General features: G+C 39.7%; 2 protein-coding genes across 3 annotated transcripts; both read left to right on the forward strand.

Annotated features, from left to right (window-relative positions):
- The first annotated feature begins 1,217 nt into the window (after positions 1-1,217).
- Positions 1,218-14,427, forward strand: LOC110059365 (solute carrier family 15 member 4-like). Its single transcript, XM_020766059.2, has 5 exons — positions 1,218-1,340; positions 2,703-3,000; positions 5,477-6,162; positions 8,227-8,614; positions 12,767-14,427. Exons 2-5 carry the CDS (start codon positions 2,736-2,738, stop codon positions 13,099-13,101), a joined length of 1,674 nt encoding a protein of 557 aa, XP_020621718.2. The 5' UTR covers positions 1,218-1,340; positions 2,703-2,735; the 3' UTR covers positions 13,102-14,427.
- Positions 14,428-17,568: 3,141 nt separating this feature from the next.
- LOC110059361 (solute carrier family 15 member 4-like) lies at positions 17,569-26,559 on the forward strand. Of its 2 annotated transcripts, XM_089277512.1 has the most exons (6): positions 18,674-18,732; positions 19,900-19,980; positions 22,283-22,580; positions 23,088-23,773; positions 24,102-24,489; positions 25,360-26,559. In XM_089277512.1, exons 3-6 carry the CDS (start codon positions 22,310-22,312, stop codon positions 25,692-25,694), a joined length of 1,680 nt encoding a protein of 559 aa, XP_089133638.1. In that variant the 5' UTR covers positions 18,674-18,732; positions 19,900-19,980; positions 22,283-22,309; the 3' UTR covers positions 25,695-26,559. The 2 variants fall into 2 exon arrangements, with proteins under 2 accessions (XP_089133637.1, XP_089133638.1); XM_089277511.1 differs by lacking the exon at positions 19,900-19,980 and having other exon boundaries at positions 17,569-18,732.
- Positions 26,560-26,648: the final 89 nt, after the last annotated feature.

Genomic DNA, 26,648 nt, shown 5'->3' on the forward strand with positions numbered 1-26,648 from the left:
CCTGGGTTTGCCGTTGGTACGTTCAGGCAGCAAGCCTTTCGAAGCTTGAAGAGGCCAGGTTTTAGCAATTCATGCTCATGAAAAACCGCTGGGTAAGAACTGTATTTTTTATTGCTGATACGTCAGCAATCGTATACACTGATATAATGCTGTTTTACAGTCATTTTGTAAACAAAACATGCTGACTTCAAAGAATTCACAGAGAAAGAATTCGAGAGAAACTGAGTGCCTGGGGTCGAAAATGCTGGGCTCCGTTGATTCGTTAAACGTTATGGTTCCCTGTTGATGTATCAAGATGGCTGCGAAATGCTAATATTTTTACTTTCAGCATCAATTTTCACGGTGCTTCGTGTTTCAGAGGTCCGAATCTTTGAGGAAAAGAAAGAAAGAAATTTAGAAAAACCGGAAAAAGAACTGAATGTAAATTAGACAAATTTTCCACAATTTTAAGAGCCACAGTAGATTAGAATAATTGTAATTGAGTTAATTGTAATTATGATTTTAGGCTTTAATCTAAATATGTATATTTTAGATTTTTTATTTCCCCCACCCCCCACCCCCCCCCCTGTTTTCCCCCTTTTAGCCTTGCAGTGATTGGCATATCTCTTTCCAGGACCCGCTTCCCCCCCCCCCCCCCCCACAACCCCTTATGTGACACTTTTGAAAACGTAAAATCGTTCGTGACACAGTTCATTGTGTCACATTCCTAACACATGCTTGTCTTGAAATCAGATTTTGCCAGATGTTTTGCCTCGAAGTGAGAAGTTTTGATCAGATCATCAGGTCATTTGCAAATAATTGCGAGAAAAAGCAAGTTGCAAAGAATAGCAAGACTTTGTGTCGGCTCGACACTTTAAAACAAAATAACCAAACAAACAAGCGAGCTAATAAGACACGATAAAATTTCCCATCTCAGCAACACTCCTCGAGACAGGATTTGGAGTTGTATGACTTTAGCGTGCGCAGTATATGTGTCATCACGGGATTGTCATTTGGTCACGTGATATCAAAAACTGTAATTAGTCTTCACATTCTTTTCCTTAAAAATAAAATAACTCAGTTTTTGAAGAAAACATGTGTTCTCTTCGTGAAGATAAAAAAAAATGTTAAATAAATATTTAAATAAATCACATCACATATCATTTTCCTTTCAGTCCGTGACAAGCCTTGTTGTGATTTCGTGACAAAATAATGTTTACATCAAAACGAGAGTCATCATTGCCACTGCATGAGACTCACATGATTTGATGTGTATAGCGGCTCGTCTGTCTGGCTTTCGAACATGAGATTTTTATTTTCTTGCGAATCCTAGAAGTGTATGGAAGTGTTGACACAACAAGGTAAGCTTTTGAAAACGTCTTAAAGTGAATTAGTGTTAAGGTTAGATAACTGTACAATGCTTTGCCCGCAAAACAGCGGGCTTGTAAATTGAATTTTTTAGGCGGCGATTATGAAAATTCGATCAGTGCTGTTTTGACGTGAGTAGGCGCTCTGTAGTCTTGCACACTGGAGACTCAAACCTTTCGGCCAAGAACTTGCGTTGTCGGTTGGTAATGAATTGAACGGTAATGGAAGAAGGAAGGACATCAACGAGAAGGACATCAGCGAGAAGTTATGAACAATGCAGGTGGATAATTTCCGCATGCAAACGAAACAACGCGTACAGTTCAATTCATAAATGGATGAAACCTTAAATTTAGGTAGCCTAGAATTGTTAAGGTTTCTTATTTTGCTTTGTTCACCGAGGGTCGTGGATACAAGGTCAAAGCGATCAAGGTAGAGAAATACTGTTTGCCGCCCGCTACGCGTGATAAACTCAAGAATCCCAAAATAGCACTTAACTTAGCGGAACATGATATTAGAAAACACTTGCTTGATTTTTTCCCCATCACTCTCCTAGCACGATTTTTTTCTCAGCAGTTTTTGTTGCGCATAAATTTTTTTGGCAAAATTACCCAAGCCTCCACCCCCACCCACCCCCATTGAAATAATTAAATTATGTCACAATGTTACAACTTTTAGAGGCAAAACAACATCAAGAAGAAAATCGTTCAATCATTACATAAGAAAAAAAATTAATTCCCTAAAGAGAAAAATTTCACTGTTTGGGAACTGTTTGGCCACCATTGCATTTAGAAGCACAAAGGTGTTACCAAAATACGTAACATACTAAAGAGTATTAAACGTATCTGATAATTAATAGCAACACTCAGTATTATGAGGGTGTTCAAAGTAATTGTTTCCTCAAGGGATTACTCAGTGACCTCAGCATCACAAGGTATTCACAAGGGTTTATATGCATGGCCCATTTATGGCCCTTTCTCTGTCACCCTCCTGAGAGCACACCCTCGAGTGTTGCGTGACATAGAGGCAGGGGGGGGGGGGGAGCTTGCACTGTTTCAAAAAGTATCACAAACTTTATAAGCATAATTTTTTAGGCTGTCATTTGTAGCCAAAATTGTATTGCAAGGGCTAAATGGATGTCCTATACATTTAACAGAACAACCTTTCACAAGGTGACATGTATCAAAAAAATTGAAGATGGATTGAGTTTCAAGGGGTAAACTAATATGTTAGTTCCAGCAACTGTAATGTTTGTAGTGTGTTTACATTTGATATATTTGCGTTTACTACGATACGTAAATTGTGATTGAAAGAAGCTGTACTAGAGTATCTAAGTTCTCATTTTCTTTGATTCCTAGCCATCCAGTAACACTCCTACATGCATATGCAAGATGTCAAATTCAGATGAACATTCTCCATTACTCTCAGAGAACAATGATCGCCTTTCCACGTCTCATGGGCCCAGCAGTAACTCTTCTGTTAGCAGTCAGACTATGGGATGTGCCCGAAAGTTCCTGGTAGTCATTTGCATTCTTGTAACAGAGCTATGTGAGCGCCTCACCTTCTATGGTGTGACGGCAAATCTACTGTTGTTCAGCAGCAATGAGTTAAATCTTCATCCTCCTTGGCCATCAGTTGTCAGTTATTTGTTCACAGGTTGGTACATTAACTTTTGTGTTTAGAATGTAACTATACAGTCAAACCTCCCATACGCAACCACCCAAAATGTTAAGCATACTGTAGGTGGTCGCTTACAGGAGGTGGTTGCTTAAGAGGGCTTAGCCCATATTGGATCAAAATTTTGCCTCATTAGTATATGGTAACTGCAGAGACTTACCCATGTCTAAAATGTTTTAGTCAAGTGAAAAGTCAATTTTGAGAAAAAAAAAAATCCGGTACTTTCTGTCTCTTGTTCTACCCAGGAGTGCAATAATGTTACAATACCTTATTATCCAATTTTTGTTCTATTTATCTGTCGTGGTCACTTATGGGAGGTTAAAACCAAAAGAAAATTTCAAATTTAACTCTAAAAGTGGTCCCAGCCGCTTACAAGAGGTGTCGCTTATAAGAGGTTCGACATAGTGATCTGACTTGGAAACCTTTGGTATTGTGGAAAACTAGTTGCTGAGCTAGGAGAAGTGGTCCCTTACAAGAGGTGGCCGCAACCAGAGGTTTGACTGTATTTTATATGTTATATGTTAATTGTGTTGGGAAATACCAAAAACATAAACTCATAACCATAATAGCTACAGAATAAGTGCCAGCACCCCCATTCCCCCTTTCAATGTTGGAAAATAGTAAAATGAAAACTTGTGTCAGATGAAAGTGTTTTGTCAACATTGCACAGGGGAGGGGAGGGGCAAAATGCATATACAATGAATTTTTCCAACTCTTGTGACCAAGATTGTAACTTTCCATCCAGAATTAGAGTTGAAGGCTAAATGAAGCTAAAAATGGTACACTTGTATTTATCACACCCAGTGATAAGAGGTAATATTAGAGTGATATACATGTACTCCCAGAAAAATCGGGTGGGGGTATGTGGCCTGCTTCCCATAACCATATCCTATTTGAGACCAAAAAGTGTGATTTTCTCTATCCTATTAATGACCTGACCAAAAATTAGATACCCCTTTCAAGGCCTGACCATAATAATTCAATACCCCTGATTCAGACCTGCCTTATAATTAGTTCCCAAGTTCAGACCAATTTTAAAGGCATTGTGAAGGGCTTTTGTTGATGGTCTTATCTATGTTATTATAAAAAAGTAGCTTCTTCTAACAAAAAAACCTGAATTCAAAACAAGAGTGCAAAAACCATACCCCACAAACTGCATTAAGGACCAAAATGACCAAAATCGATACCCTATTTATGACCAAGACAGCTAAAAAACCATGCCCTTTGGGCTACACATACCTATATATTTAGCCCATACTACAGTTTACCTAGATGGTAGGAAATGCTGCCAAAGGGAAGAAGGATGTAAGGAGTGTCAGTGCAGAGCAGGGTTGTTCCCATACAGAACTCAGGATTGTTGGTAACAGTAACAAACTGGCTTATTTAACTTCTCGATTACAGCACTCAGCTGTATGCAGCACTAAGCCTCATTACATTTCTATTGTTCTGGAGTTTCCAGAAACTTCTCAAAGGAATTAAATAGCATTGTTGCAAGAATTCTAAATTCAAATATTGCATGAGAAATACAACATTCCGAAAGATTTTAGGTCACAGCTGAATGACTTCCAGTTCCAGATATTTAATAACATCAACAAGCCGTAATTTTTGCGAAGGATTTGAATGAAGTATATTCCTCCCCCGTCTGATTTCCAAAATGTTGAGTAAAGTTGTGCAGATAAAATATATAAACAGTACTTGTAAAATCTATGATTTTTTAAATAACATTAACTTCAACAGATTGCAAATAACCCTTGATGATTATTGGGAACTCTGCTTCAAACTATAAAACAGATGCCTGGTTATAAATCAAAATTTTACTTTTTAGACACAATTAAACATCATCAATAGCAGTACAAAAAAAGAGTTAAAAAAGGAAAACAGGAACGATAAGAGAAGCGTCCAAAATAGCAATAAGCACAGCAGAAAACTGTCACTCACCTTCGTACACTGCAACCAACGATGCAAGAGAGAGAGCACAAGATCAGACAGCACATCTTAATTCTGCCATTCATGCAGAATTAAGATGATCTTAATTTGATCTTACTGCTACCACAATTCCTTGCATTTTGCAATAACATGTTCAAGGCCCCTACAATGTGACCTTCTCCTGATTAGAGAGCTGCCTCGTTCGTTTACTTCAGGCTTACTCACTGCAGCAGCAATAAGAGATAAGCTCCCCCCCCCCCCCCTCTTCTGGCCTTATTCATGACACCTCTTAGTAAGTCATTTTTTACAAATTCTTCATCAATGGCCTGAGGTGGAGAAATATGTCCATTGGTGGTGATATCAAGGCACGATGTATTTGAGAGATTGTAATTAACTTAACCAGGAATGACTGAACTGTAATTTAAATATAATTTCTCCTGATGATCTTGGAAAATTTAGTCTTCGTACATGTAGTATGTCCAAGATGTATTTCCTCAAACTTTTTTTTAAGTTGTCTCTTGTCTTTCAGGAACATGCTATCTTGTTCCCCTTCTGGCGGGATGGCTGGCCGACACGTACACGGGCCGGTTCAACATGATTTATGGAAGCTCTTTGCTCTATGTTGTGGGAACTCTTCTCCTGGCTGCAGTTTCCATGGGGAATGATATGATTCATACATTATTTCATACCAAAGCCACTCATAATGAAACAATGAGACTGATATACTTCGGACTGGCCCTGCTAATGATCGCATTCGGCACAGGAGGAATCAAGGCCAATGTCTCACCGTTTGGAGCAGACCAAGTTAGACAGAATGGACAAAGGGCTGTTCAAACATTCTTCAACTGGTTTTACTTTTTTATCAATGTTGGATCTTTAGTAGCCTTTACAGTGGTTGTGGCAGTACAACAATCAGATGTGTTTTATGGTTATTGCATCACAGCTGGTTCAATGTTTCTTGCTGTAATTGTGTTTCTTGTTGGTCGTAACCAATACTTAACCAAACCGCCAGGAGGCAGCCAACTCACTGAAACAGCAAAAATAATCTGTGAAGCAGTGCGAAATCGAAAGCAGAATGCAGGGACCTGGCTGGAGGGGGCAAAGAGGAGATATGGAGGGAAGTTCAGTGAGGAAGAAGTTGAAGATGTCAAGGCACTGTTGAGAGTTATTGCTATCTTTGGTCTGTTCATTGTTTACTGGACAATCTACACACAGGTTGGAATTTCAATTTCTCTTTTCATTCAACAAGATCTACACATTTATTATCAAGTATAGAATGCATTTACTAATGGTGTGGCCAGGATTTCCAGGTCTTGAGAGCATGTTCCTTCCCCTCCCTTAACCCACTGTAATGTAGAATTCAGTCTGGTCAAATTATACACGGCTAGGGCTGATTACATGTAGTATCACAATATCACTTCTTTTGAAGTATATATGAAATAATTCATATTGAACTGCGGTAGTAGATGAAAGTGAAGTATGATCGTCACAGTAAATTTTCCAATTTAAGCAACTGGAAAGAAGAAGCCTGAAAAAAATCAGGGCTTCAACGGGATTCGAACCCGTGACCTCCGCGATACCGGTGCGATGTTCTACCAACTGAGCTATGAAGCCACACATTGGGAGCGAGGTCAATTAATTGAGTTCATATATTCCCGTGAGTGAAATGATGTGAAGTATATATGACATAATTCATATTGAACTGCAGTAGTAGATGAAAGTGAAGTATGATCATCGCAGTAAATTTTCCAATTTAAGCAACTGGAAAGAAGAAGCCTGAAAAAAAAATCAGGGCTTCAACGGGATTCGAACCCGTGACCTCCGTGATACCGGTGCGATGCTCTACCAACTGAGCTATGAAGCCACACATTGGGAGCGAGGTCAATTAATTGAGTTCATATATTCCCGTGAGTGAAATGATGTGAAGTATATATGAAATAATTCATATTGAACTGCGGTAGTAGATGAAAGTGAAGTATGATCATCGCAGTAAATTTTCCAATTTAAGCAACTGGAAAGAAGAAGCCTGAAAAAAAAAATCAGGGCTTCAACGGGATTCGAACCCATGACCTCCGCGATACTGGTGCGATGCTCTACCAACTGAGCTATGAAGCCACACATTGGGAGCGAGGTCAATTAATTGAGTTCATATATTCCTGTGAGTGAAATGATGTGAAGTATATATGAAATAATTCATATTGAACTGCGGTAGTAGATGAAAGTGAAGTATGATCATCACAGTAAATTTTCCAATTTAAGCAACTGGAAAGAAGAAGCCTGGAAAAAAAATCAGGGCTTCAACGGGATTCGAACCCGTGACCTCCGCGATACCGGTGCGATGCTCTACCAACTGAGCTATGAAGCCACACATTGGGAGCGAGGTCAATTAATTGAGTTCATATATTCCCGTGAGTGAAATGATGTGAAGTATATATGAAATAATTCATATTGAACTGTGGTAGTAGATGAAAGTGAAGTATGATCATCGCAGTAAATTTTCCAATTTAAGCAACTGGAAAGAAGAAGCCTGAAAAAAAAAAATCAGGGCTTCAACGGGATTCGAACCCGTGACCTCCGCGATACCGGTGCGATGCTCTACCAACTGAGTTCGAATCCCGTTGAAGCCCTGATTTTTTTCAGGCTTCTTCTTTCCAGTTGCTTAAATTGGAAAATTTACTGCGATGATCATACTTCACTTTCATCTACTACCGCAGTTCAATATGAATTATTTCATATATACTTCACATCATTTCACTCACGGGAATATATGAACTCAATTAATTGACCTCGCTCCCAATGTGTGGCTTCATAGCTCAGTTGGTAGAGCATCGCACCGGTACTGCGGAGGTCACGGGTTCGAATCCCATTGAAGCCCTGATTTTTTTTTTCAGGTTTCTTCTTTCCAGTTGCTTAAATTGGAAAATTTACTGCGATGATCATACTTCACTTTCATCTACTACTGCAGTTCAATATGAATTATTTCATATATACTTCACATCATTTCACTCACGGGAATATATGAACTCAATTAATTGACCTTGCTCCCAATGTGTGGCTTCATAGCTCAGTTGGTAGAGCATCGCACCGGTATCGCGGAGGTCACGGGTTCGAATCCTGTTGAAGCCCTGATTTTTTTTCAGGCTTCTTCTTTCCAGTTGCTTAAATTGGAAAATTTACTGCGATGATCATACTTCACTTTCATCACTTCTTTTGTGATGGTTGGGCTGTTTTATTGTTATTGTTGTTGTTGTTGTTTATTTGTTATTCTTGTTGTTGCAGATGCAGACAACATTCCTCATTCAAGCAACCTTCATGAGACTAGAATTTCACAACTTTACAATTCCAGCGGCATCCTTGTCACTTTTCGATATCGTTGCTGTGCTTGTGTTGATTCCCATTATGGATCATGTTGTTTATCCTCTTGTTAGCTACTGTGGCATTAGTTTTACTCCTCTGCGGCGTATCGGTGTTGGAATGCTGTTAGCATCTGCATCTGTCATTGTGGCTGGAGTGGTTGAGATACAACGAAGGAATACATGGATAGATGGCGGGTTTTGTATACAAACAGTGTTTGACGAAAGCCGCAATGCTTCAAGTGTAAATGTTTTTTGGCAAATCCCACAGTTTATGTTAGTTGGATCCAGTGAGGTCCTTATGGTTATCACAGGTAAGCAAATCTCTTACTTTACAACATTAATGATAAATTTAAATGATTTTTTTCTGTTTTCTTTTGACATTGTGTAACTGCAGTAGATAGTTGCACATAGTAAATCTATCATTATGTTACAATCACAAGGTTCAAACCAGTGACCCTCGCACCGGCTGTCATCTTCAGATTAGCTGGCTGAAATCTTACCACTTTGCTAACTTGCAACTGAGAAATTATTCATAACCAAAACCATTAATTGTATAAACTCACAGTTACATGTAGCTATATTAAGCCTCTGAAGTGCCTGCTATCCTGAAGAAACTCGTCTCAAAAGAAGCGACTTCAGAGGCAGCCATTTTGAAACAGTCTTGTCAGCCAAGCGGTGTTTATGTGACATCATTCTGTCCAACTCGAAACTGGTGGGAAGGAGAAAAAACCTGCAACTGACTTGGCATCCTTCACAAAGTCAGCAGAATCTATTTTTTCCAAGTAATTATACACTTCATTATCTTAAATGCTTTCATTTCAGAGTTTCGAACATGTGTGGCTCAAATAAAATGGCTCAAGAGCAGCCATAACCCAGAGTGGTAGTTAAAGGGTTTGTTGGAAGTCATTTAGACAAAATCTCTCGGGCAGAATGACATCACGAAAACGGGGCCTGGCTGCTGAGTACTGCTCAAAATGGCGGTACCAATGTTCGAATTTTGGGCTTTTTTGGAGATGAATTTCACAAGGAAAACCTGCACTATAGAGCCTGAAACTTTGGTGGGTGGCTTAACTTAGTGTGAGGTTTTTATCAGCATTGACAAAAAAATATATGTTTTCTGGAGTGACCTTCTCCTTTAATAATGTAAACATGAAAAAAATTGCTTGGAGGAAGTGCTGGAAGATCTTTCTTGAAGCCATTTTCTCATTCGAGAAAACTTTTTTTAAAGTTTCTGCACAAAATTTTCGTCATCATTTTATGTGATATCATTGGCTTAGAAAATTTCCTATTGTCTTTCAGCCAATCATAATCCAGAATTGCAATGTGTAATTTGCACTGGTGTTACACTTCTTGCACTGGTGTTTCACTTTTTGCACTGGTGTTACACTTTTTGCACTGGTGTTTCACTTTTTGCACTGGTGTTACACTTGAACTGCACTGCTCTCAGCCAATCAGAATCGAGTAATTTTTTTAGTGTATATTATTGAGTTGGTTATAGTTATTTACCATAAGTAACACATTCAGTTTCTTTGTTGGAACTAATCACTTTAAAATCAATAATAATTATTACAATCAAAACAGGCCAAGTGATCCATTGAAATAAGTCAAGTGATTATTGTAAATGATTGTTATTAAACTTATGCTGTATCACACAACAAACAAACTCCTCAAAATCTTTTTGATCAGCCTTGCATATCACATGTAATGTTTCAAATATCATGAGTTGGGGTAAGGAGCCTTTGATTTTGTGAAATGTAATAAGACTGTTAGTAATGAGTGCAACTGAAACCAACATTATTGTTTATCATTGGTGAATGGAAATTTTTCTGACTAATGAGATTAGAGCAAACAAAAAACCTGCAAATTGAATATTTGTCATTTGATCATTTGAATGATCAATCTTATGGTCAGAGAAAAATCTTCACTTTCAATACTATTAAAAATAGTATTGGAGTAAGATTGTATAGTGGAGTCTTGTGGAGGTGTTAAGCTTCTGGTTAAGCTACAAAGACTACTGATTGAGGACAGAAATTGTAATTTTAGAGTGTGTTAGTTTATAGAGTTGGGAGGCACTGTGATCTTATGGACGGTAGTGCACAGCTCATCTCCAGATCAAGCAGTCCGGGCTCGAGCCCTGGCCGGGCACAAATGCATTCTGTTTTCGGGTAAGACACTTTACTCTCACAGTGCCTCTCTCCACCCAGGTGTATAAATGGGTATGGGCAAACTTAATGCTGGGGGTAACCCTGCGATGGACTACCATGCCATCTAGGGAGGAGTGGAAACACTCCTAGTCGCTTCATGCTACAGAAACCGGGATAAGCACTGGCTTAATGGGTGATTTGACTCATACACAGACTAGACAAACTGGAGAAAAATCAAAGGACAAGCAACAACAACAAAGCTTTTTTTTTTTTCTCTTTGCAATACTACACTTTATTACTTATTACAAAAACTTAAGTTACTTACATCACTATCACTACTTACAAATTACAAATTACAGTACCAGTCAGCATTGGTTACAACACTAACAATATAATAACCTTTTTAACAGGAGTTAATCCAGAATAACAACAATATTAATAATAGGGACAAAAAATATTATAATAATAATAATAATAATAATAATAATAATAATAATACAACTAACAGATACAATACTACTACTGCTACTAATACACTATTCTAACAATTAATGAAAGCAAAGATGAGCAAAAAAAATATAGAGCCATATAATACTAAGTTAGAGCTGTTCAAATGAAAAGGAGAACCTAAATATTATTCAATTAAATTGCCTTTTTAAACAAACGTTCAAAGGAGAGAACAGGGAGTTACAATGACTGGAGTATTTTGTGCCACTTCTGTTGGAATGTGTTTTGTGTTCCCGTTATAATTGAAACATGCTTTTCCATTTTTAAATTGCATCTAACCTGATTAATGTATTCTATTGAGGATGGTCGAACATTTTTGTACTTACAAGAGTAATGTAGAATCTACCAAGTAGTAAACAATGATTGAATAACAAGGCGCTTTTCCCTCCTTTGAGACCTAAACATTGGCATAAAGTTAAAACTTGTGAGGCTGGTATTAAATCAACAGAGATGAAAAATTGTTGAACGCTATTCCAAAAGGCTTCTGTGATTGGGCATTCCCAGAAAAGATGAAGCAACGTTTCTTGTGCTGTTTGACAAAAGCAACAAAGATTTGATTCCAAAAATTTAATTTTATAAAATAGAAAAGAGTTTGTAGCTATTCCCCTGTGGAGAAATTTGAACTGGAAGTTCCTTAATTTTGTGCTTAATGTACATATCCTAGGTAGTAGATAAATTGACTCCCAGTCCAAATTTTCCACATCGATGAGTTCACAGTCTCTAATCCATTTCTTTTGGCTTTTCTCTGAGCAAGTACACTTTTTGTTGATAAGGATTTTGTAAGCTGCTTGACTTGGTTTTTGGATGAGTTTAACTTAAGCAGTACATTTTCCAAAATTTTTTCACCAGGCAATGTCAATTTCAGAGATCTTGTAGCACTCCTGATAGCCAAAGTTACTCCACAAAATTTGAGGAATGAAAGTGGAAAGTAAAACTTATCTTTGAAACAACTGTAAGATATTATTCTTGAATCACTTGTCATGAGATCATTAATTTTCATCACTCCTGCATTAGCCCAGTGTTTATAAAATATCATCTTACCTGCGATTCTGATCATCGAGTTATTCCACTTATGACCAGCACTGAAATTAGCTTGAGACACAAAGGAATCCCTATAATTTAAGTCCGTCCACAGTTCAATAAGTTCTTGGATAAAATCATCTTTTATATAAAGTTTTCTGGCATCTTTTGGTGCCAAATTACCAAGAAAAACTAATTTCGCACCGACCTGAAATAAATGAAAATCAAAAAAGCACTTCCATTTAGATTTGCAGTCATTTGAAATATACTTAAGTATCCATGAAATTTTCAAGGCTTTATTAAATTCTATTATGTCAAGCATCTTTTGTCCTCCATCTTGGTAATCTGCTATCATTTCAGTCCGCTTAATTTTGTCGCCCTCGTTATCCCAAAGGAATTTAAAAAGAAGATTGTTTGTTTCTTTCAGAGATTTTGAACACGACGTTGTTGATGACAGAATATAAACAAATTGTGATGCAGCTAGAGCCTTAATTAATAACTGCGATTTTACCAATTAAAGTTAATCTCTTGTTTCTCCAATTATTTAAGATATCCTCTACCTTATGAACCTTTTCTTCATAATTCTTCTTCTTACTTTCTTCACAATCAGTGCAGAACCAAACACCTAAAGCCTTGACCTTGCCATCCGCCCACAACAACAAAACTAACCCACATAATTATGTGACTCAGAACTCAGGAATCCAACCTGCAATGTTGGTGGGAGGCGACTGTGAGCACTGTCATGACTGCACCACTCCTCCCCTTATTAACCTTGTTCATTCTCCTCCACAGGACTTGAGTTTGCCTATTCCCAAGCCCCCCAGAGTCTTCAAGGACTGGTGATGGGGGCTTTTCTTGTCACAAGTGCACTTGGAAGCTATGTGGCAATTGTTCTTGTTATCATAGTTAGAGCGGCTAGCAACAATGATTGGTATCCAAGTGAAGATCCCAATCATGGACACATGGAATATTTCTACTTCCTGTTGTCTGGATTAATGGTGATCAATTTTGTTGTTTTTCTGTACATTGCTTCCTCATACAAGTACAAGACTGTGCCCAAGAGAACAAAGGAGACTGCAAAAGACTTGGACACAGGCCAACCAGCTGATGGTGATCCATCTGTGTAATGGGGACAAGACATGCCAGTGGAGAGGTATCTCAACTGGAACATACAGGATTTTGTACTGTGGAGAAAGCTATTATTAATGACATGCAGTACCACAGTTTTTCATTGAATTTTTAGGTACTCTTCATATATACATGTACAGTAGAATCCTAATTTTTCGAACCTCTAGGGGAAATGAAAATTGGTTCAAAAAATCAGATAGTTACAGTGTTCGACTGAGGGGAGGGAAACAACATTTGGTTCGAGTTATCAGGAGGTTCCAAAAATGAAGGTTTGAGAAATCAGGATTCCACTGTATACAAAAGATGGCAAATTCTGGGGTGGTAGGGGGAAATTGACAACAATTCATTCAAATGTCCCATAGTAAGAGCAAACAAGAAGACACTGATGCCTCACGCCGGGACGTACCCTGAAAAAGGGTTAACACAAGCCATGGTAAAATCCAAGATTAGTACACATAAGTTTGAGGATCAGGCTATCAAACAAATCTATTGGGTTTTTTTCAGACATTTTGTTCATAAACGGGGTATCAATTTGGCCATTTTGGTCTTAAATAGGGTATGGTTTTTTTAATCTGGTCCTGAATTGGGTGTGTTTTTTAGAGGAAGCTACTTTTTCATCATTATTGGTAAGACCATCAACAAAAGCCCTTCAAAAATAATGTTTAGGGTAACTGTGTCGGCCACAATAGTCATAACTAGGGTATCAAATTTTTGGTCTGATCATAAATAGGGTAGGGAAAATCACAGATTTTGGTTATAATAGGGTAACGGTTTTGGGAAGTGGGCCACACACCCCCACCAAACTTTTCTGGGAGTATCCCCCTCCCCCCTCCCTGATGGGGAAAAGACTGACCAGACTGCTGGCAGCAGGTTTTTTCACATAAGTATTGACTGAGTGGGAGGGTCCATGGACCTCGCGCATAGCAGCATTTTCTTTATTTGAGTGGGGCCATAGTCTAAAGAAACCTTTAGACTAGTTAACCAATAAACTAGATCTTGTCAGGATATCCATAAGTGATCATAAAAGAAAAAACATGAAGACATTTTTTTGTTGTTCACTGAAACTTTTTGTTTCTGGAACATATAGAGAATGTGTGCGCAAACGGAAAAACAGTCCAGGAAATATTTAGTCTGCTACGCAGATCCCCCGGGAGGACTACCATATGTAACAAGGACATGGGTGCTCGTCATACCTTATACGGTTAAAAAAAAAAAAAAGCGGTCTTAGTACTTCTTAGGGTGTTTCGCCTCAAAAGGACCTCAGCGAGAGCTTTTTTGTAACATTTTAGGATATTGAGCTGAAAAAAATATGTATTATGAGATAATGTGTTGTTTTAGAATTGGTACCTCTTAGGGGAAACAAATTTCAAGCCACGCCCACAAAACAGGATCTTGGTATAGACTGTTCACAGTCCCCTATTTTTCCGTGAGATCGTAGATGTCAATCGTTGAGTTCGATGGGCGGCCATCTTGGTCTCTTGATGCGAGCGAAACTGGGGAGAGTACAAAATGCCCGTGGGTAGTGACAGTGGGGTTAATAGCGTGCCGGCCGTGCCCTCCACCACCCCTACCCACGGGCATTTTGTCCTCTCTCTCTCCAGTTTCGCTCGCATCAAGAGATCAAGATGGCGGCCCGTCGAGCTCAACGATCGACATCTACCACCTCACGGAAAAATAGGGGACTGTGAACAGTCTAATCTTGGTACCTCTTAGGGTTTCTTTTCAAACTTTCCAACGGGCACTCCCCTCCTTTTTATATGGAGTTTCCCCCTCCCCCGGGATTCGAACCCAGACTGTTCGATCAGTAGAGCACACTAAACAAGAACGCAACCGCGCCTCCAGAAGTGAACCGCTAATCCACTTTAATTAAGGCGCCCTTAAATGATTACCTTGAGATGCAAAGAAATGCCAACACTACTGCAGGCTTAAAGGATTTTTAAGAAACTTAAAACTCATATTACATGGTCAGACAATGCTCTGACAATGCTAGACTGTTCACAGCCCTCTATTTTCTCCTATTTTTACTCTATCATGAACTGGGTAGAATAGCGAAAGAACTGGACGGCAGTGCAAAACGGGAGCCTTGACAGGGTAGGGGGGTGCTTTGTCACGACATCGCAACAAGGCCAGTTATGGAAATAAACACTTACTATTAAACGCGGGTTTCCCCTAAACCGTGAACAACAAAGAAAATTTCTGGAATGTATATTATTTCGTGACCAATCATATGCGAGATGAAACCGTAAATGACAACCGCCAAACCGCAAAATGGATTAGTCACGACCTGGCACCAAACAACGAGTGGCTTTTTCTTCCACGACTAATCTTCAGTTTTACCGTTTTTGAATACTTCGCATCCCGCACGGGACAGTCTGTATATTTGCATGAAAGCAAAATGATCTACGTGTTTGTTTTAACTTCACAAAGGAAGCACATCATGTCTTCAAAGAAGTTAAATTATTTTGCGTTGGAAGAAAACAATCTAAAGACTCTGTTGCAGACTGGTAACGGTTTTTAATTCGGACCAGATGATCCCATGACGACATGCTGCACACGCTGAAGTCATCCACTCCGAAGTTTCTGACTGAAAGAGTATATAGAGTAAACCTAAATTTGAAATGGGGAATCGGTTTCTTGTGTTATTTTCTTGTGCCGGTTGTTTGTTTGGTTGTTTCATGTAATAAACTAGTAGTAATCAGAGATTATGAGAGTGCGTTCGACGCTCTCACTTTAATATATATATACTGTAAATAAATAATTTCACTAGCTGACTTTCAACCTTTGTCTATTGCTAAAATCAACATTTTTCAGAAGCAACCGAGGTTTTACAGTCAGATATGCATAGTGTCAAAGTCCATGCTAGTGAAGAGGTCACGATCTGTTGATACGTTGCGTGAAGCTGCCAGTTTCTGTAGACTCTCAAGTTTCATATGTAATTACGTACATTATTCTAAGCTAGCATTTGCAATAGCGTGCTCGTTTCGCGGGGTCGTTTATCGTAAACAAACTCCGTACGACTAATCCGAATATTTCCCCTGATGAATAAAGTAGCCTTATGGATCTTGCCTTCAGAGTACTTTTCCACCGATTCCAAACAATAAAATCTCGACCGGATAAAGACTGAGCTATCTGTCGTGACTGGAACTAATCAACAAATGCAATCAAAATGTAGCTGTTCCCACGGTTATCATCCCAAAGCCAAGTCGTGTTTAGTCTCTCAGATTTCGATAAATGCTACCGTCGAAGCGTTTAAATTCGCCAAAATCTAACGCTGAGAGTGCGTAATAGCGAAGCGTACGGCGACTGAATGGAAAGAAGTCAGAGAAAGATCCATCGGAAAGACGAGCTCACATGGCCTGCTCACATACTCACATGTTCGCCATATGTCTTATCACATGTCCAGTTTACTGGCCGTGACATGCCCCTGCAAAAATCAAGCGGGGTGGCCATTTTGGTGTCCTTACAGGAATGTTTTTTCGGCCTATAACCGTGCACAGGGAAACGAACTCTGAAAAGCCACAGGTCAAAATTAGGTTTGCGTTCCACTTCGCAGAGATTCCAAGCCCTTTTGAAGGAAAATAGGGAGACTCTTTTAGCGCCGAAGGCGCCAGCCTCTAGGGGGGTCCGGGGGCATGCCTCCCCCCCGGGAAATTTTGCAAATTTAGGTTTTCTCAAATGCCTTTTCCTGCATTTTGACATCATTTCTGAGTTATTCTATGAGGTCTTTAGTTTATTCTTATCACAGACATCTTTGGGCTGTTCTTTACTGTTGTTAATCCATCTTTTTCGAGCTGCTAAATGGAGTAAGACTGCTGGCCTGATGAGTCTGCACAACACTCGGTGAGAGACTGGGGGGATAATATGAGAAGAAAGTGTAATCCATCGCAAAAAATTCTCAAGATTATCATTTTTTCCCCTTGTTTTCACAATTTTATGATAAATCGGGAGAATTTGATATGAATCGGGAGAGCGGGAGGCAACACATCAAATCGGGAGTCTCCCGATCAAATCGGGAGGGTTGGATTCTCTAACTTCGTCGAACGCAATTCGTCGAACGCAATTAAAGTGGAGATGTCAAACACATCGATAAAGCTAGAAACATTTATCTAGGTGCATGGAATACCTGTAAATTAGCTGGTATGCCATTTTATCATGCGATGTCACACCTGAAAAGCTAAGTGTATTCATCTACGACTGCGGATCGGCAGGTATATTCTGCAGGTTGCAGGTTGCAGGTTGCAGGTTGAAATTTAATTATAACTGCAAAACCGCTGGCACTAAAAGTAATTAATAACCTATATACTCGTCAGGGGTTGTTACATAAAGGAGTTCGCCTCTTTCACATAGTGAAAACACGATCAATCCGCTATAAGCGCTTATCGATCGACGCGCCGAGACCAGTGAAATCTATTCAAAGCCAGCTGGATGGCCGCTCCACAGATGTTTCCATCGATTCCAGATTTGGCTCGGGTCTTCCCACAACAACAGAAGATTGCCATCACAAATGAAGCAAATAAATAAAGAAATGAAATAATATAAGATTTTAACCGACGGAATATACTAGCACAAGCTCAGTGTGCATTCATTTTGGTACTCACAGGGAAGAAACCAAATTCAGCAGATATTTCAGATGATATTTCAGACTTTTCTTCAAAAACAATTATTCATTGCAGGCCTAAAATCATAGGAATATACTCTCCTCCCATCGCTTCGGCCGGTTTGGCACTTGGGTGGAAGCCACCTTTCTGAGCGATAGTAAACAGCGTCATGTAACAGTCAGGGTCATTCTACCACCTGTACGTTTCTTTTAAGTGCCAGTGGTTTTCCAGTTATAATTAAATTTCAACCTGCAACCTGCAAAATATACCTGCCGACTTCGGATAACCAGAAATGGCTGCTATTTTCATAAACACTTGAGAAAGGCTACAAATTTGCCAAATCTTGATGCGGAAAAAGAGCTCCCTGTAAACAAAATACCCAATGCCAAGCTAGAGAGCAAACATGTTCTCTTTCAGCCCAAATGGGTCAGAATCTATGCGAACCTTTTTGGGGGGATTAAAACCTTTCAAAAACCGTATACCCTTTGGGAACACACATACCTATCAAGTCTATATTTAACAATCATTCCACGAGCGCGCGTTGGATATGAGTTGGCTTTAATCTCATATCCAATAAGCGCGAGTGGAGTAATATTTTTATTACAAACGCCCCAAAAGTAGAGAAAACTAGACTGAAATAAAAATAAAAACGCCCCAAAAAATCACGCGTACGCTTGCCTTATTTGTAGAGCATGGTATAATGGCTCATAACCCACGATGGCTAAGCCAGTGAAATTTTTTGAATTGCATTATCCAATGATCTAGTTTTCAATAAAAGCCCGGGCGTTCTTTTCTCTGCTGCAAAGTTTGTGAAGAAGAAAAACGCCACATAATATTTTCCTATCATTTTAACCGGCTTAGTGAGTGTTAATTTTTCGTCTCAAGCCTTGTGAGAATGTCGTGACAAAGTTCACATCGAGTCTCACATGATCGTTCCTACATGCGTATCAGCTGTTTCACACGAGGTATATATCTATTTTCATGCAAATCTTCGAATTGTGTTGTAGTGGTGGCAGTTCTTTGCACCTGAAGGTAAGTAGTATTTGACGGACGTTTTAAAATGAATTAGTAGTTAGTGTAAAACTGTGCATTTACGGGGAAACAGCGGAGCGTTTTCAAAATGTTTTCGGTCCACACTAAAACGCAAAGCCGGTGTTTTCAAATTCCTCCGATTTGAAGAGCGTTCTTGAAAAGCTCCGAGTTGTCGACGGAAGGCCTAACCGTAGAAATAAAGCTGCGTTTTCAAACTCCTCCGGCGTAGTGTGGACGGGCTTGAGACTCTTGCACTTTGTACTCCAAGAGCGCTTGCTCGCGCGCTAACAATGCTTCGATTCCATGTTAACACTGGCTTCATTACTTCGTCACGACATCGCACAGGTTGTCACGGAAAATCAACACTCAAATAGTCTCCAAATTTAAAATGGAAGGAAAATGATATATGACGTGTTCGTCTTTTCCTCCCTCTCTCCTTCCATCCCTTTGGCTCCTTTTGACCTTGTAGGTGCGCATGTATGTAAACATAGATAGATAACTGAGATAGATGAATCGTTTATTGAAAAAAATTACACCTCGCAGTCATGCCACTAATCTAATCGAATTGGGATTAGAAGGATTGCGATTCTCACAAAGCACCATAATGTCACAAATTTTTGAGCGCAGCAAAAACAGGTGAAAAGTTAAAACGCTTAATCGTTCCCACCATACCAACCAGTATACGGCGTTTTTTCAGGCGGTCATATTGGTGTTCGGAGACATTAGAAATTCTGTGAGAAAAGAACTCGTTTCTTAAAGAACAGCAATTTCATTGTTGGGAACATCATCCTGGCTTCATGTAAAAACCCCAAAAAACAACTTTATTAGTAGAAATTTCCATTTGCATTTGGTATTTTGCTACTGGTGACCCCGTCCACGCTACGCCGAAGAAATATAAAAGCGGCGTTTTACTTCTTCGGTTAGGTCTTCCGTCCACACCAATCCGCCACGAAAGCGGAGTTTTTCAGAAATGCTCTTCAAACCGGAGGAATTTGAATACGTGTGAGCTTTGCGTTTCAGTGTGGACGGAAAACATTTTGAAAGCTCTTTTGAAAGCGATGACATTACTGTAATCATGATACTCCTCATGGCCGAATTCTACTTTTACTCAAACACGAATATAAAATGACTGGTGATTGCTGCGTTTTCATATTTCTCCTACAATAGGTAGTGCGGATGATTGGAAACATTTGATGCATTCCTTCCGTTTTCAGATTCTTCCGGCTTAGTGTTGTGGAGGATTTAAAGGTAAAATTTACTGCATAACACGCGTAAAACGTTATCCATATGATAATGGTGTCACAACCATTATCAGGTTTCACGATGCATTTTCAAAATACAAGAGTAGAGATACTACTCAGTGTCACAAGATACTCACAAGGGACTCACAAGGGCTCGCATAGTTTCACAAGTTATCATGAAGTGTCATTGTTTTTAAGTCTGATTTGCGCACGTGCGACAAGATCGAGTTTGCAAGCGCTAATTGCCGGTCCTCATCAAAAAAGAGGTATATTTTTCTTATAAAATTAGAGCAATATCTTCCTCAAAGCGATCTACTAAGTAATTCAATGAATCGAGTCGTGAGTGGTAACTTATTAACCCAAGATTTGCTAGAAGTGTGCGCACTTTTACACAGGGGTCAGGAGTGCAGAGCATCCATAGCCATGTCACACACACCCCTCTTGTCACTTGATTTGAGGTTAACTGCTTCACGCAGTTCACCGATTGGAGGGATTAAAAGATCGAAATTAGGTATTCTTGAGAATGGCCTTGGCCTTTGCAATGCACGTGATGGGCGTCAGGAAGTTATAAGCAGGAGAGATCCCATCTTTTCCCTCTGCGGGATCCTGTATACATTTACATACAGACCTCACATGCATTGAGATATAAATACATCAACCGGTCTGTATCAGCGCAACAACTGAAATTCTATTTAAAAACACATCCCAGACATTTAGAAAGATTCCGGCTAATCGTTGGCTAGGAGGCTTTCAAACGTTCTCATCTGAATGTTGCTGTAGAATATGTGTTTTTTGCTTTTTTATCAGTCACAACAAACGTTTTAGGTCTTACTGTCAAAATATGGAAGTTAGTGGCCAGCGATTGACAAGCGTCCCCTCTTTGTGACGAGGGGCGATGGCAATACAATCCTAGCCTTGTATTATACAGAAACCTAAGTAAGCTTGTTTTCTGGCCTGAATCTAGAATTTACCAACATTTTGTTGTTGTTTATAATCTTGTTAAGCCTATCACGGTCTACTAAAATCAACACCACCAAGCAAGAGTGTCATCGTTGTCAAGGCTGAAAATCGACATGGTCTCAGAAGCGGAAAGAAAGATGTTGTACCACGTTTTAACACAGTTTACACGAAGCATTCTATTGCACATAGGGGCTCGATCATTTGGAATGCCCTTTCACACAAAAACGTAAATATAAGCAATCTCAGGTCTTTTTGCCATACGGGGGGAAGAAATAATATTATCTTAAAAATTAATACATCTCTCAGTTACTACGCCCCCTGTGATTAGGACGGGTTGGTTCCTTGCCACAGATCGTTGTTGCGGCTGATGCAGTTTAGCCAACGTATCCGGGGGGATTTTTCGTAGAGTTGTGTTGAGGAAGGTCTGCACTTTCTTTATGGTTGCCACGGTTGTCCTCAGTCCACGTTCATGATCAATAGAGTAGGACAGGTTTGACGTTGCTATTGAAGATCCCGATCTTAGTCTGTAGTGTCAGTTCTTTGGAACTCCAGAAGTTCTTCAACTATAGAAAGGTTGCTCTTGCTTTCACGACCCTGGCTATATTGTCAGTCCTCGTGCCCTCCTATTGTCCGCTACACTGCCCAGATTGGTGAAGGCATCCACCTCTTCCAGAGGTTTGCCTTCCAGCCGTACTGACTCGGCATTCATTCATTCATTCGTTCGTTCGTTCGTTCGTTCGTTCGTTCATTCATTTTGTTGTGTAAGCCTTTCCCTTTTTGATGTGAAGGCGAATTTAGGTGGAAAAGGCTTCCACACTGTTGAACGTCTGAGCAACGCAGTTGTCGATGCCTGTGAGATAGAAGTGTTAGGTCGTCTGCAAAGTCGAGTTCATCCAGCTGCATCCAAAGTGTCCACTGGATTCCAATTCGTGCTTTTGCTGTGAACGGGGTTCGTGGATGTTCTCATTATGCAATCAATCAATGCTCCTGCCAGTGAGAGCTCTCCCCTCGTAGGAGTTACGACTGATGATGACAATCTATACTGCCATATCCCATGGTGTCGGAGAAGCTTCCAAAGGGTATCCGTGTCCGCACTGTCGAATCATTTTCAAAATCGACGAAATTGATGCACTGAGGCAGTCGTACCACTTACTCGGCTGTTATGTCCGCAGTGTAACGATTTGGTCCACACAGAATACTTGCGGCAGTCAGCTTGCTGGTCTCCATGTCGAGCGTCGACATCACTTTGCATCCTGTTCAGCATGATTGTGTAACTATAAATTGTGTAAATTGTGATTGAAAGAAACTGTACAAAGGTAATACAGGTTCTGTCTTTGTTTGATTTATAGACATCCAGTAAAATACCTATATGCAAGATGCCAAATGCGGACGAAAATTCTCCGTTGATCTCAGAGAACAGTGATCTCCTTTCTACATCTCATGGGGCCTGCAGTAACTCTTCTGTTAACAATCGCAATCAGATTATGGGACGTGGCCGAAAGTCCCTCGTAGTTACCTGCATTCTTGTAACAGAGCTATGTGAGCGCCTAACCTACTATGGACTGAGAGCAAATCTACTGTTATTCTCCAGTACTGAGTTGAATCTTGATCCTCCTTGGCCATCAACTATTTGTTACTTGCTTTCAGGTTGGTACATTAACTTTTCTGTTTCAGGCGTAACTAGGTAAGTGTAGTAGCCAAATGGTTGGCGTTCTGGATTCCAGATTGTGCGATCCAGATTCAAATCATGGCCGGTGTCATACTGTTGTGTTCTTGAGAAAGACATTTTACTCTCATACTGCCTCTTTACACTTAGCAGTATAAATGAGTATCGGCAAATTGTTGAGACGACCCGACAGAATACTAGACTGGCATTCATCCAGGAGGTGTAGTAAACGTATTCGTAACCCCTTCTTGCCACAAAAACAGTGAAGAAGTGAAGGCCAAGATCTACGAGGCTTCACATCTTACGTTATTTAGAACACCAGCTGAAGCAAGATAACAGGAATCAAGTTGAAAAAAGTAGTGATATTCAGGAAACCACTTAGAAAGTCATTCAATAATCTGTAATTATCTATTTCACCAGAAATCTTGGAAAATTTCGCCCATGTAGTGTTTTGACGATATAGTGCTTTGCTGTTTCTTTTCCTTCAGGAACGTGCTATCTTGTTCCCCTTCTGGCGGGATGGATGGCCGACACGTACACGGGCCGGTTCAACATGATTTATGGAAGCTCTTTGCTTTATCTTGTGGGAACTCTTCTATTTGTCCCAGTTGCCATGGGAGATGATATGATTCAAACATTATTTCATACCAAAGCCACTCATAACGAAACAATGAGATTGATATACTTCGGACTGGCCCTGCTAATGATCGCATTCAGCACCGGAGGAATCAAGGCCAATGTCTCACTATTTGGAGCGGACCAAGTTGAACAAGATGGACAAAGGGCTGTTCAGTCATTCTTTAACTGGTTTTACTTTATCATCAATGTTGGATCTTTAATAGCCGTTACAGTGGTTGTAGGAGTTCAACAATCAAATGTGTTTTATGGCTATTGTATTCCAGCCTGTACAATGTTTATCGCTGTTATCGTGTTTCTTGCGGGTCGTAACTATTACATAACCAAATCGCCAGGAGGCAGCCAACTCACTGACACTGCAAAAATAGTCTGTGAAGCAGTGCGAAATCGCAAGCAGAATGCAGGGACGTGGCTGGAGGGGGCAAAGAGGAGATACGGAGGGAAGTTCGGTGAGGTAGAAGTTGAAGATGTCAAGGCATTGTTGAGAGTTATTGCTATCTTTGGTCTGTTCGTTTTTTACTGGACAATTTTCTCACAGGTTGGATTTCAATTTAAGTTTTCATTTAATACATTTATCATCCAGTGTAGACTGCATTCACTAAGGACGTAGTCAGTATCTTCTAATGTGGGGTCTCAGGCTTCTATCGCCCGGTGCCACAGGCGGTAAACGGCGTGTATCACGGAATTCTACGTGATACACCTAAAAAAATGAAGGGGTAAAAATTTGATCATAGTTCCACTTTAAAATTAGTTTGTAAGGCTGCAAGCACTAATTAACCAACATGCACAGCAAGGTATTGTTTCTTTTGTGATTGCTGGGCTGGGCTGTTGTTGTTGTTTATTTGTTATTGCTTTTCATGTTGCAGATGCCGACAACGTTCCTCATTCAAGCAACCTACATGAGACTAGAATTTGATGAATTTACAATTCCAGCGGCATCCTTGTCACTTTTCGATATCGTTGCTGTGCTTGTGTTGATTCCCATTTTTGATCATGTTTTTTATCCTCTTCTCAATTACTGCGGCATTAATTTTACTCCTCTGCGGCGTATCGGTGTTGGAATGCTGTTAATATCTGCATCTGTCATTGTGGCTGGAGTGGTTGAGATACAACGAAGGAATACATGGATAGATGGCGGGTTTTGTATACAAACAGTGTTTGGCGAAAGCCGCAATGCTTCAAGTGTAAATGTTTTTTGGCAAATCCCACAATTTGTGTTAATTGGATCCAGTGAGGTGCTTCTGGTTATCACAGGTTAGCAAATCCTTCACTTTAGGACATTAATGATAAATTGAAATGTTTTTATTTTCATGTTTCCTCTTGGCATCGTGTAACTACGGTACTGTAATTAATTTCACATAGTAAATCTATGCTACAATCACAGGATACCCTGAACCTGTGACCGCCACCTTGAGATCAGTTCACTTTGCCAACTTGCAACTGATATATTACTCATATTCTTGTTATTATTGAAAATAGTATTTAAAGTAAGATCGTATTGTGGAGTCTTGTGGAGGTGTTACGCTTCTGGGTAAGCTGCAAAGATAACTGATTGCGGAGGACAGAAACTAAACTGAATTGAGATTTAGAGTGTGTTAGTTTGTGGAGTTGAGAGGCGCGATGGCCTCATGGTTAGTGCGTTCGTCTCCGGATCGAGCGGTCCGGGTTCGAGCCCTGGCCGGGGATCGACATTGCGTTGTGTTCTTGGGCAAGACACTTTACTCGCACATTGCCTCTCTCAACCTAGGTTTATAAATGGCTATCGGCGAACGTAATGCTTGGGGTAGTCCTGTGATGGACTAGCATCCCACACAAGGTGGAGTAGAAATAGTCCTAGTCGCTTCATGTACAGAAATCGGGATAAGCAGGCCAAGTGGCCTGATGGGCCACTTGGCCTCTATGCAGGCTTTACCTTTACCATTACCTAGTTTGTCGAGTGAAGAAAGCCAGAGAATCCAGAGAAAAATCGATGGACAAGCAACAACAACAAAGCTAACCCACATAATTATGACTTAGAGCTCAGGAATCCAACTTGGGCCACACTGGTAGCAAGCGACCTTGAGCGCTGTTATGACTGCACCACTCCTCCCCTCTGTAATTGACTTTGTTCATTCTCCTCCACAGGACTTGAGTTTGCCTATTCCCAAGCCCCCCAGAGTCTTCAAGGACTGGTGATGGGTGCTTTTCTTATCACAAGTGCACTTGGAAACTATGTGGCAAATGTTCTTGTTACCATAGTGAGAGCGGCTAGCAACGGTGATTGGTATCCAAGTAAAGATCCCAATCAAGGACACATGGAGTATTTCTACTTCCTGTTGTCTGGATTGATGCTGATCAATTTTGTTGTTTTCCTGTACATTGCTTCCTCATACAAGTACAAGACTGTGCCCAAGAGAACAAAGGAGACTGCAAAAGACTTGGATACAGGCCAACCGGCTGATGGTGATCCATCTGTATGATGGGGACAAGACATGCCAACGGAGAGGTATCTTAACTGGAACATACAGGATTTTGTACTGTGGAGATGGCTAACAATAATTAATTATTGAAGACAAGTATTACGACAGTTTTTATTGAATTTTTAAGTATTCTTGGAAGGCTGCTTTTTAATTACAAATTCTGGGTATTAGCTTTTTATATTTACAGTAGAATCCCAATTTTTCGAACCTCTAAGGGAAATGAAAATTGGTTCGAAAAATCGGATAGTTGGAGAAATCGGGGGTAAAATTACGGTGTTCGAATGAGGGGAGGGAAACAACATTTGGTTGGAGTTATCAGGAGGTTCGAGAAAATGAGGGTTTGAGAAATCGAGATTCCACGGTATGCAAAGAATGGCAATTTCTGGGGTGGTAGGGGGAAACTGACAATTCATTTAAATGTCCCATAGTAAGAGCAAACAAGAATTTCAAGAAAAATGCCCCACACCGGGGCTTATCCTGCAAAAGGGTTGACACATGTAAAATCCAAGATAAGTACATGTAAGTTTGAGGATCAAGCTATAAAAAAATCTTTAGAGAATTAGAGAATAATTTTGCCAAAAAAAACGTGTAATTAGGATAGTGAACAAGAACATATCTTTTGAGAACCTTTACTTGCTTAAATTGAATTAAACTATCAAGTAGTCATTTTGGTACAACTACATCAATTTATGTTTTTTTCAAGAATTCTATCCTTCAAAAACTTGAAAAGAAAATTATATTTATGAAAACGATATATATTTTGAGTGAAGCCATTAGGTGTAAAGAAATTTTCACACTGTAGTCAACCAATAAACTAGATCTTGTCAGGATAACCATACGTTATCAAAGACAAATCATGAGCACATTTTTTTTTTTAGTTCACTGAAACTTTTTTTTCTGAAACAAATGCAGAATGTGTGCACAAACGGAAAAACAGTCTCCTAAGCAGGAATC

Source organism: Orbicella faveolata, unplaced genomic scaffold (genome assembly GCF_042242905.1).
Source record: "Orbicella faveolata isolate gen_17 unplaced genomic scaffold, um_ofav_v1 contig_46, whole genome shotgun sequence".
Classification (NCBI taxonomy): Eukaryota; Metazoa; Cnidaria; class Anthozoa; order Scleractinia; family Merulinidae; genus Orbicella; species Orbicella faveolata.

Coding starts and splice junctions, on each gene's coding strand:
- LOC110059365 (XM_020766059.2), top strand. CDS start 2,736: ATGTCAAATTCAGATGAACATTCTCCATTACTCTCAGAGAACAATGAT. Junction 3,001..5,476: donor TGTCAGTTATTTGTTCACAG/GTTGGTACATTA, acceptor CTTGTCTTTCAG/GAACATGCTATCTTGTTCCC. Junction 6,163..8,226: donor ACTGGACAATCTACACACAG/GTTGGAATTTCA, acceptor TTGTTGTTGCAG/ATGCAGACAACATTCCTCAT.
- LOC110059361 (XM_089277511.1), top strand. CDS start 18,682: ATGCAAATCTTCGAATTGTGTTGTAGTGGTGGCAGTTCTTTGCACCTG. Junction 23,774..24,101: donor ACTGGACAATTTTCTCACAG/GTTGGATTTCAA, acceptor TTCATGTTGCAG/ATGCCGACAACGTTCCTCAT. Junction 24,490..25,359: donor GGTGCTTCTGGTTATCACAG/GTTAGCAAATCC, acceptor TCTCCTCCACAG/GACTTGAGTTTGCCTATTCC.